General features: G+C 42.8%; 2 protein-coding genes across 3 annotated transcripts in view; both read left to right on the top strand.

The window, feature by feature from the left end:
• The first annotated feature begins 77 nt into the window (after positions 1 to 77).
• Positions 78 to 796, top strand: ODA-Dnal1 (Outer dynein arm dynein axonemal light chain 1). The gene is made up of 3 exons (XM_017252514.2): positions 78 to 262; positions 327 to 438; positions 494 to 796. Exons 1-3 carry the CDS (start codon positions 111 to 113, stop codon positions 794 to 796), a joined length of 567 nt encoding a protein of 188 aa, XP_017108003.2. The 5' UTR covers positions 78 to 110.
• A 1,708-nt stretch (positions 797 to 2,504) lies between these two features.
• Positions 2,505 to 12,082, top strand: part of LOC108133107 (serine-rich adhesin for platelets) — a 68,835-nt gene continuing 59,257 nt past the window's right edge. For both annotated transcript variants that reach the window (XR_011442397.1, XM_017252870.2), the window contains exon 1: positions 2,505 to 2,874. The gene's annotated coding sequence lies outside the window, so the exon portion shown is untranslated. The remainder of the gene's footprint in view (positions 2,875 to 12,082) is intronic.

The following is a 12,082-nucleotide window of genomic DNA, read 5'->3' as shown; positions in this document are numbered from 1 at the left end:
ATTGTGCAGCAGCGTCTCTAACGTGCCTCACCTTGGCAACCATAAAGTTTGTTTAATTTTTGTCCAAAATTTTCTTGCTCATTGGTTGAAAGTTTTTCGGGGCCAACAAGATGTCCAAAGCCACCACAATTAAGGAGGCACTGAAGCGCTGGGAGGAGCGAGAGCAGCAGAATTCCCTCACAGCCAAGACCATTGATCTGCAGTTCCAGTGGCCGCCCATCGAGAAAATGGATGCCACCCTGGGAACGCTGGTACAATGCGAGTGAGTTTTCCGCGAGTTAGCCTCCACTGAAGTGTGTTATTTAACGGAAACCCTTCCTTCCTAGGAGGATAAGTTTATCCACCAATATGATTGAGAAGATATTCGGTTTGTCGGGCATGAAGTGTCTCAAGGTGCTGTCCTTGTCACGTAACTATATAAAGCAGATTTCTGGATTGGTGAGATAGTATTCCATTTTATTCCTTTAATACCTATGCTTACTAACCTTTCTAGGAAGCTGTGGCTGAGACCCTGGAGGAACTCTGGCTTAGCTACAATCTCATAGAAAAAATCAAGGGCCTGACAGGACTCAAAAGCCTGAAAGTGTTGTATATTAGCAACAATTTAATCAAGGATTGGTCGGAGTTTAATCGCCTGGCAGAAATAGAGTCTCTAGAAGACTTGGTGGTGGTGGGAAATCCCCTATCCGAGGGATTGGACGAGCCCTCTTGGCGGGCGGAATGCATCAAGCGACTGCCCACCATTCGAAAATTAGACGGAGAGCCTGTCGTTCTCAACGAAGAACCACAACTATAAAAGGGTCGTCTTTTAATAATTATTTTTATTATTTTTAAATAAAATAATTCTTCAAGTGTAAATTGTTGAAATTTCTCTGCATGCCTGTGGAGAGGCGTCTGAATATTTAACAGCCAGTTTGACCGAGCGCTGCGTCAAAAGCCAGGTCCTGTTTTCTGGCCACTGCAGTGTAACTGACCTATTGGCCAACTTTTGTAGCTGCCGCTGTTAAGCTCTCTGTTAGCCGGGTTTTCAAGGCTCTCCTCGGCTCACAATGCTGCCGCATTGCTGTTGCGCCTGCTGTTGCCGTTCTCACTCCCCCCGGCCCTCCCGATCACTTTCGATTTCAGTCGCACTTGGAGCCCCAAAGCGCTCGCAGGTGTTACTGCGGTAAGGTCGCTGCGTGCCACGGATATTGGCGAATATTAATAACGTGCCTAGTCGGGCATCGGAATCAAAAGCGACTTAGGCTCGTCTCGAGCTCAGAGGTTCCCATCCGGAAAAAGAAGTAATATTCCAAATTAAATGGCGCGTGTTCTCCCAAGAAAACACATTGAACAAATACAAGCGGGCGTGCTATGTAAATTTAAATGTATTCCCTGGATACATTTGGCCCGGACCCCCCATACCCCTCCCCTGGCCATTAGCCAACTTAGACTGCCTGCGAGTGTGTTGTTGTTACGCACCACAACAAAGTTGTTTTGGAGGCTGCGCGGGGCGGCCATTTTAGGTAGGCTCCTCGTCGGAAACATGTGCTCTTTTGTGTGGCAGCCAGTATGCTCCTGTGCTTGAATGCTAAATGAAAAATATTCCCATAGTTTTGTGCTTAAAAAAAAGAAAACTCATAAAATCAGGACCACAGAAGAAGGGCAAGGATGCTTGTCTATAATAACACACCGAAACGCTTAGCATAAAGTAAGAGTTTTCCGCTTGGGCAGCGGAAGCAGGACCATAAAATGTGCTCTCCACAAACAAAACACATTGTACACTGAAAAAATAAAGTAGTTTTTACCATAAGCATCAAAGACATGAAGTATACGCAGTGTGGGTTCCATAAACTATATTTCACATATTACGTATACGCACTGTTGGTTGCATGCCAGACCCTTTATTAGGAGTTTTTTGCCAAAAAGCAGGAAAATTCTTAGTTTTTAGTACAAAAACAACGTGTCCATTGGATTTTTTGCATAAAATTCCATTCGAATATTACTCATACGCCTAGTAAGCCTGGTAATAATTTATTGCCCACCTTTTTACTTCAGTTGAATGAAAGAATCTTAGTTTTTTTTTTTAATTTTTTTGCTAAAATTTAATAGTTTAATTTTTCCTCGTGCAGTAACAAAAACTACAGACTACTTAGCAGTATGGCTCGTAAACTGTGGGCCAACCCCCCATCATCCCATTTTTACTACACACCACCCACTCACTAAACAACACCTGTACACGCACACACTCCCACCCGCTGGTCTCACACACTTGCGTAGAACAGCAACAAAGTTGTGATAGAAAACAGATGCTTGAAATATGCAACAGCATATAAATAACAGGCTAAGACTAGCCAGATTGGATAAATTCAGTGATGCAGGTGTCTCTGTTATTAGCACTGACCTATTACGGGGGCGTAACATGGCTCTGTTAACGCTCAGTCAGCAGAATACGCCATCGCTGGCAGTGGCAGCGACTGAGGCAGCGGCAGAGTGGCAGAGAACAGAACTGATGCCAAGGGTAATTCAGTCGACGTCGACTCTCCCAATCGGTAACGCATGTACGAACCGGGCACAACACAACCGGTCGGTCAGCGGAAGTTTTCGGAGCGGAAAAAAATTCAAACGTGAAAAAAGGACATCACTGTGCTAGTGGTAGTGTGTGTGTGTGTGCGTGCGTGCGATTTGAATGTCAGTGTGTTAGTGTGGGGGCTCATAAAAGATTCAACAGCCTGCCAAGCTAAAAAATAAATAAAAATAACAACGTGAGTTTACTAAAAAAAAATTATACAAAATAGCCAGAGAGAAACCGACAAAAATAATGTGTGTGCAACAAATAAAGTGCTAAGCAAAAATAACAGCCAACACAGCAACGACAACAGCAACAGCAACAAGGTGAGATGGTCCATACAACATCAATAAAAAAAGAAGCCAGCGCAAAATTAAATAAAAACAATCAAATTTCGAATGAAACGAAAATTAGCAACATAAAATTCGCCACGGTGGCTCAAGGAGTAAAAACAGTAAAAAAAAAAAAGGAAGAAAGTAAAAAACAGTAAAGGAAAGCTCTTACCGTCCCTCTTTGGCCACCTCACTTACCATCTCTTTTCAACTCCCTTGGAGTAGTCTCCGAATGTAACGGTAATAAGCAACCATGTTTAACTTTTTGAGCAGCATCCACGTAGGCTCTTCTGTGTCTGTGTGTGTGTTTTTCGTAAAGCTGTGTGTGTGTGTGTTTGTGTGGAGTTCTGTGGCTCCTTCTGCTTCTTCTTTACTCTTCATCCGCTTCCTCCCTTTCCTCATTTGCTCTGCTTCATCTTTTTCGTTTGTTTGCTGCGAGACATTTATTTGCTCTTTAACGTTTCAGCAGGACCAGCAGCAGGCCTGTTCCGTTCCGGTATTCGTTCTTTCTCAGCTCCTCTCGTTTCGTATCCTGTATTTTAGTCTCCTCCTCCCTCCCTCCCTCCCTACTAGTCCCGCGAACGCCCCCACTCCCCAGTCTCCGTCTCCCTCGCACTTTTGGGCACTGGCATGCCGCAAAACAGTTAGTCCAACACTCAAAGTCTCTCGTCCCGAGTCATTTTCGGTTTCGGTATGTAGAGCGAGTGAGAAGAAAGAAACTACAGGATAACTCCAAAAATATTGAACTTTTAAAGGATAACCTTTACTATTTTCTGAAATTTAAATATAACGCTTTGCTGTAAGTTATTTGGGAATACTTCTTAACGAAGACCTTGTCCCAGGATATGTCCAAAACCCACCCAAGTTTGACCTACGGGGGCTCTACAGTAATACAAATTCGCCCACACACAGACACGGTGTACATGTACATTCAACAATTTGCTGGCTCCCTATGCCTGGTGATTTCCTTTTTTTTCGTTGGCTCGCTTTTCGTCCTTTACGACGCCCACCAGCTCTACTTGTGGATGTTGCTGGGAGCCAACGTCAACAAGTTGAAGCTGTTGCCGCTGCCCAGCACAGCTAGCCTCGTTAGCACGAGTATCTGTATCCGAATCCTGACAGATATTTGTATCTGTGTGCGAGAGTCCTTTATGAGGCGCCTCAAAGTATACCGCAGATAAATCATAAGCACGGCAAGGCACTGCGAGGCACAGCGGAGCACAGCAAACCGAGTTAAGTTCATTTTGATGTCGCAAACTGCCGAGAATCGATGCCTGTGTGTCATTTGCTAATTGAAATATCTTCGTGAACCCCAGAAGAGAACAGAATGTTCTGTTAACTGGTTTTGCTGTCTCGGCGCAAAACCCTTCATCGCAATTAGCCGGCATTGTTGTTGGGCATTTGTCTTGGCCCAAAAACCCAAATTATGGGGCTTAATTAAAATGAATGGACAATTAATTGTCAGCCAACAGACAGAAACTATATAAACAACAAGAACACCATGTGTGGGTGCGTCTCATGGACACATCATTTGCTATATGGACTAGCACTCGAAGCATTGGCCCATATACATGTATGTATAAACAAAGTCGGCCAGGAGCATAAACAGCGGCCAAATTGTTGGTCTTTGAAGTGAAATGTGATTAAGGTGTTTATACAAGAGACGCAAACGGAAAAGCAGAGAAAGAGAGTCTCTGGTAGAGACCTGTGCTTCGGGCCAAGAGGAATTGTATTTACCCATCGATTCCCATTCGACCGAGGTTGTCCCCTTTTCTGGCCAGAGATTAAATAAATATGTATACGAAAAAATTCGACTTAAGTGGAATTAGATGAATGAAAGTAAACTAAGGGAGGCTGGGAAGCTGGCTGGGTTACTCAATTTATTTTTCCCTTTGAGGTTTTCCTTCGTTTTCGTTTTCCGTTTACATTTCACGCATTTTTAATTTGCTTATTGAGAAAAGTTAAGTGAGTTAGGAAGGGACTGGTGCACTCATGGACTCACGGAGTCCAAGCCAACCCTTTCAAAAGTCTCTCAAACACGATACATCCCTATCTGACACTGACACATCATTAAAACTTTTAGCGACACCCAGCAGCAGATGCTCGAGTGTAAATTACCCCGAGAAATGAACAATTTAACAAAAATACATAGAATGGCCTTGACTCGGTTTTCTTTCCTTTTTTCGGGTTCATCAATCTCCCGCTTATATAGTATAGGTATCTATGTATCTAGGTTTCTGCAGTTGGGATGCTAGCAAAAACCTGGTGCAAAGTGATTGGAAGCCAACATGTCGTATGAGTAATGTGACAAAAACTTGAAACTTTTTCCAATGGTGCTTAAGCTCTTGGCTCGTTCATTATAAGCTGTTCTCGTTTCTCTTCATTGCCATTCTTTTTTGTTGTTGTTGGTGTTGTTTTTTTACTAAATTTTCCTGCTGACTGACTGAGTGTGTGTATGTGATGTGATGTGTGTGTTGCGGTATGTGATGTGATGTGTGTGTGCCTGTGACAGTCTGACGTCTCATTTTCTGCCATATAAGCCCGATGAGGAGTGGGCCATGCCTTAATTTGGCATTAGGGCGTTTCAATGGAAACTCATTTGAAAGTTTCTTTCGCAAATCTGTGCATAGGCTTCCTGTGCACCCAAAAAAAAAAGAAAAACACAACAAAAAAAAACAAAGTACGAAATATTTATATGCGCATATACAATGTTAGCTGGTGTGTGTGTTTCTGCGCCTGACCGAGCACTGCCTCAATATGAAATAGCGGTCTCTGTGTGAGAATACGGCAGATGTTTGCCCAGGGAGGAGTATATATATTTTTTTTCCGCTATATACATGTGTAAGAGGTATGTATTTGGCAACATACGGCTGTGTTGGCGGGATAAATAATACATATAAATCTGTATATGGCTTACGCGTACTTTTTTCTGCCCAAATTTCTTACCAAAGCCCGAACAAAGGCGAAGGGATTCCTAAATCATCGATACATGTCACGACGTAATATTAATATCCAGCGAACATCACTACCCTAAATAAACAAGTTATTTTACAATAAAATGAAGGATATTTTTATAATTTATTTAAGGATTTTAAGGATTTTGGAAGGGCACCCTCCATAAAATTTTAAAACAAATATTAAAATTATTATGTTCTTAGATTTTGATGCAGATTTGTGGAGAATTGATCTACAAATCGTTTAAGGTATTCCGCTCAAGAATCCGAGGATTATTGAGAAAGATATGGCCTTTGTTGGGGGCCATAGTGTGGCTCCACGCATTTTTGTGGATTTTTGAAGGGGACCCTCCACAAAATTTTACAAAAAATCTTATCTACGATTCATTAAAGAATTTCTCTTAAAGATTAGGATGATTCTCTTAAGGATTTCCCAAAGATATAGCCTTTTCTGGAGGCCGAATAAGCGCTTCAAGAATTTCTGTTGCTTTTTGAAGAAACCACTTTACCATTTTAAAAATAATTAAATTAAAAAGCAAAATTTTTATGTAAATTTCTTAAGTAAACATAGCAATTATGTGAATTAGTATTTGAAATTGAATTTGCCCAAACTTCGATATTGATTATGCATAATTCTGTTTGGGTAAGCCTTTAGGCCTAATTTAATATGCGGAAATGTTTCTTTATGATTTATGATAAAGCCAGTAATGTTGTTCCCAGTTGACCTGCCAATTTTTGAACAATAAATCGGCATTGACATTTTGTTCCATATACGCACTTGGTTCTTAATTGATGAGCTAGTTGAATACCTAAGGCAGGATACTAGGCCATAAATCATGGACAAACCATTGCATATTCAATGCAAATTACACAGGCCAGCAGCTTAAAATTTTACCTAGGTTCTCTAATTTCAAATCAGAGGAACTCTTAAATTCGACTATGTGGGCCAGTGTTTTCAGACTAGCGCAATAATCCCATGGCCTCTATTGATCCGGCTGAATACCATGTTGAACAGTAATATACGGGTATTCATATATATTTGTATAAAATAAAATAAAAGTCAGAATTCAGAAGCGAAATTGCGCCACATTAAATTAGCCCAACGACCGCGTTCACAATTCTGCGGCTGCCATTTGGTTTTTGCGGCCTGGCCTTGGCAGTCTCTTGTCTTTGGTAACTATTTTCTGTAATTCTATTTGCTCCGAGCAGGTTGGCAGACAAAATGCAATTAGCATTAACAAGGAAGGCAGCCGTGGCAGGCAGCTGGGAGACCCTTGGAGCAGCAGCAAACCCTTGCCTTGCCTTGTACAAAAGCAAAAACATTTTAGCCACAATTAAAGCAAACATTTGCTCGAACAGAATACCACGAAAGCATAGCATTGAGATGCTGGAATTAAAATCATTTAAATTCTGCTTTGGATTGAATGGTAGGGTAAATTCCAATTAAACTAAATCAACACCAGCATATTGGGGGAATAAAATCAAACAATAATCGAATAAAATGAGGTTATCTCACGTTGATAGGTGGTTTCGAGGAGTTATAGTTGGTTAAAACTTTGAAACTTTTCTAAAATTGAATTTTAGGGTAAAAGTTAAATAAGATTCGAGGCATCACAAAAGTTTGAGTAATTGTTAAAGTTTCTCCTGCCTGGCTTAATGAATATTCTCTCCTCTGGCTTAACTGGGATATATTTGGATTCTGGTTTTGTCTCGAGCTGAAAGCCAAAATCGTTGGTGAAATTAAAATGAACTGAGCAGCTGACTCGCCTTGGCTTGACCCAATTTCCAGGGGTTTTCAGTGTTCAGTGTTTCAGACTCTATCTAAAGTGAAACCTCAGCATCACCGATTCACAAAGTGGACTAAAGACTAGTCTCGCACTAAAAAGACGCAACAAAAAAGGGCAAAATCTGTTGCATTGCGCAGACCTGTGAAGTAATTTTTGAGAAGAAGGTGCAAGTGCCTGGCAGCTTATGCATATTTGTGTGTGGCTACAACTGGCACTCGGAGTGCCCTACTCGGGCATGTTGCTCATACGCCGCGTGGTACGCTGCGAAATTCTCATGCCTCGCCAGCAGAGACAACAAACCACAAATTGACGCAGCTGTGGTACACAGCGAGGAGGTCGGGGAGAGGGTCTGGAGAGAGTCTGACATTGACTAACGTGCAACGTGGAAGCAGGCACACACAAAACGACATATGCAGGCCAACAATTTGTGGCAGTGAAATTCAACACGAACAATTTAATTTCAATAAAAAGGTACACAACACCAACACGAAGACAAAAGAATTGCTCATACGACACGTGTTCGAGCATATGTAGATGGGTGAGAGTGTGTGTTTGTGAGGGTCTGTGGCAAAGCAACATGCATAAATGCAATTTAATTTAATTGCTTGAACTTTTTAGCATGCGTCCTGATCATCGGGGGGATTGTCGTGTTGATTTGCCGCCTCCGCTAATCTGTGGCACGTAATTCAGGATTAAAATGCCAAATAAACTATTCTATTTCCCGCACTCTCTGGTGCTATGTTTTTTTTTCTTTCTTCCTTTTCGTCCTTTTGCCAGCATCCCAATGCAATTGACTGAAAAGCGTATAGGACAGGGGGAACATGGCACGAACGGCAGAAGGGGACAGCGTGATTCCTTTGGTGCCGACGCGTGTTGCAAGGTTGCTTGTACACCCATATACATATACATATACACATACACATATACGGATGTTTGCCTTTTGTGCCTGTGTGTTTGTGCTTGGGTGAGTGCTATGCATACGCCCGAGTTGCTTAAATGTCAGTTTATATCTCAAGGATAAGCTGTTTCGCCCCATGGCTCGGTTTGTTGGGCGACTGATGCTGACTTTTCCTCCCGTTTCGACTTTCTAGTTGCAACAAGATGCACATAAACAGCTAAGGAGAAAAAAATACTGTACACACATGCTGCTTAGGTCGCATTCACACATGATATTCTTGGAACTCAGCTCATGCCTTCGTTTCGTCCTTTTTTTAGTGTGTGTATGGGTGTGTGGCTGGGCTCATGGGGTGTTGGCCTTAATAAATGCCACTTTAGGCAGGGCTGTGAGTGAGACGAGAAAGCGAGGCGCTGAAATTGGATTTTCATTGGTTCCACATCGCCAACAGTTCGTCGGTTGAGTGCCCAATGGCCCAATTGGCCGGGAACCACCAATATTCCAATCGATATGCAATAGGCCTGGCGATTGCCACAAACCGAAGGAAGTCCAGTCCACAGGCAGTGCGAGAAATAGTCGACTCATTGCCAATAAAAAAGGCCATCAGGTGTGTGATAAGTTGGCTTTATTTACGATTCATATATGTTTATTATTAAATGTTTATTATAACATGGCCAATAGACACAAATAAACTTAATTTCAATCATCACAGTTGATTTACATTCGACTGCTAATGCAATAAACTGACTTTTCAATGACATTTGTTTGCTTAAATTGAATTTAAAAGTCTGCCGACCAGTGCTGGACCTTTTCATTTGGCCAATTCAAATGTAATCATGGGAAAACAGCTTACCAACTAACTAGCGCCAGAAATTTCAATTCATAATTGGCAGTGCAGTTTACTCAATTAGTGTCTGGCATTCTGGTATTCTGTTGGTTTTTCGGGTGGCCTCAGAATTATTTGCAGCGTGTTAGCTCGGAGCCCAAAAAATGTTGTTTACCCTGACGGGATTTGCTGAGTATTTTGTGCACAGTCAGCAGACGGATATCGGTTGATGTTGAGGGGGAAGTCACAGTATCCATCCATACATCCATCCGACCAGCCAGCCAGGCAGCCATCCAGCCTTCTATCCATCCATCCACCCATTTATCCAGACCGGGGTCGTAATGAGCGTCCGTTAGCAGGAAGACGCGATAAACTTGTTGCAACGATAAAAAGCTATAAATTTCGCACAGCTTCTGGCTGGTTGTGTGTCTGTGTCTCCCCGTGGTTGTGTGGGGGCTCTAATTAATAGCTTAACGGAGGGAAAGCATCCACGAACACAGGCAAACATACACCCATGCAAGCGCTAAATGCCCGCAATTAAATAATACTAAAAATGCGTGAGAAAGTTTCCATGGCAGATGTTGCCTTTGGCACTGGCACTGCCACTGCCGCTGCTTCGGCTGCCTAATTCTTGGTCGGGTCCCGGGGCAAGTCAAAAATGTTGTTTCATAGCCGTGCCATTAAATTTACAAGTGTTTGGGCATTACCCGGCAAGTAAAAACAAGGCGAACTTTCCCTGGGACATTAGCACGGGAAGCACTAGGGAAAACTTTTGGTGGCCGCCACTTACTATAGAGGCTTGGGCCAAGGTCCATGCACTCCAAAATCGGCAGTCTGGCCACAACTACCAGTCCTGACTGGGCCAATTGTGTAATGCATATTTGATTTGTATTTACGCTCTTTGCGTTGGCAAATCGATTGTCATTTGAGTGCCACAACACAGCACTGCCCCAGCAACCACGCCAATTCCCCCTTCGCCTTGTATCCTGTTTGGTTTGGGAGCGTGAACAAATGTGGCGCCATTACCAACACCAATGGCACCATAACAGCTAAAGCAGCGAACCAGCACCAGAACCAGCAACAACAACCGATTTTAAAACAACAATATAAATATTGCAGCACAAACTTTTTCCTCGAACCGAAGGAAACTTGCTCTTGCAGAGACAATAAAAATGATTGTGCAGGATATTCCACTTCACTGCGAATGTTTAATGAAACTTTGAAATCTCTTCTTTTTCACAAATCATTGGATGAGTTGTGGGGCGTTCTCTAAGTGTTCTACGCTTAAGTTAAGTGCTAGTAATAGTCTGAATACGATATTTCTAGATATTTCTTAACTGCCTTTACTCGGTGTGAGATAATGGGACTAAGCCTATGAATAATATATTAGTCCTTATTACTTGGAACCTAGAAGAAACCTTTTCGATTGAACTTTGAACTACAGTATAAATACAAGAAATATTTGCCCTACTAGGTGTCGATTAAATAGGTCTTAAAGATTAGAACTGTGCCGTACTAGGATCCCTGAAAGCCCTTTCATTTTTAAGCCCCCCTCTAGTACAAAGTTGACGCAACTTTCTAACCAACTTTTCCTCATAGCCACTGGAGCCAGGCAACCGTAAAGGGCATCGCCAATCGAAGGCACTCATGACTTTCAGTGAAAATTAATGGAATGCGAGTTTCATTATTTTCCCTTTGCCCCCAACCGCACTGACCTTTCTTGCCGGACTGGACCGGACAAGGGCGAAATGGACCTGCGACCGAGCTGCCAATTATATGGCCTTTCATGCGTATACGCAATATTGGTCCGTTTCCTCTTTCTGATCGTGTTGTTGGGCTGTGTTGGCTGCTGTCGAACAACATCTTGTACGACGGCGGGTAAATTAAACAGAAAAATTAACCGGAAAAGTTAAAGGTACATTTAATTGCTTTCGATTCGCTGCTCTTGGCTAGACAATGGAATTCGCTCGGCCCGATGGCCATTCATAAAAATGCCAAACGCACAATGTCGAAACCAATTGAACTGGAACTGGAACCGGACGGAGGAGAGCGGACGGAACGGAATACAAAGGAAAATCGAGGCATGCTAGAAGGGGCAAGGCGGCAAACAAACACCAAAATGAAAACAGCAAACGACGTGTAAATATTTAGTCCGAATCGCAGTGTTTATATCAACCCCGAAACCGAAAAGAAAAAACCATCCATTTGATAGTTTGATTTGTGCGAGAGCGTGGGCTGGGGATGGGGCGATCGAGACGAGGTGGAATTTTGGCCGAGATGGAGGAGCAGGAGATACCATGAGCAAGGGAAGAAATCACAGTCCAGTTGATGGCTGATGAATTTCTGAAAGGTCTATAAATACAAGCGGCCCGTCTTCGATAAACAAACAACAACACGCAACGCATTCCAAATAGGCCTGTATTCCCCCGGCGGAAAAATAATTACTCATTCGACCCGTGGGTTCAAGGTCAGGTCAGGACATTACTGGGATCCGAGATCCATACAGTGGGGACTATCTGAACTTGAGCTATCCAATTGGAGGCGACGATGTTCGCAGTTGTCACAGTTCTCGTGTAACACAAGACCCCCAAGCCCCTACCATCCACCCATGCATATGAATGTGAGGCATGTGGGGCAAGAAGAGTCAGTGTGTGTCATAAAACTGTCAACCTGCATTTCAGGCGCTTCGCATGAGCCAAAGGCAAGGCAACACCATGGGATCAAGGCGGGCTGAAAGTGC

The sequence above is a fragment of the Drosophila bipectinata genome, chromosome 2R, assembly GCF_030179905.1.
Source record: "Drosophila bipectinata strain 14024-0381.07 chromosome 2R, DbipHiC1v2, whole genome shotgun sequence".
NCBI classification, from domain to species: Eukaryota; Metazoa; Arthropoda; class Insecta; order Diptera; family Drosophilidae; genus Drosophila; species Drosophila bipectinata.
Note: the sequence above shows the minus strand (reverse complement) of the source record. Positions and strands in the feature narration are given on the sequence as shown.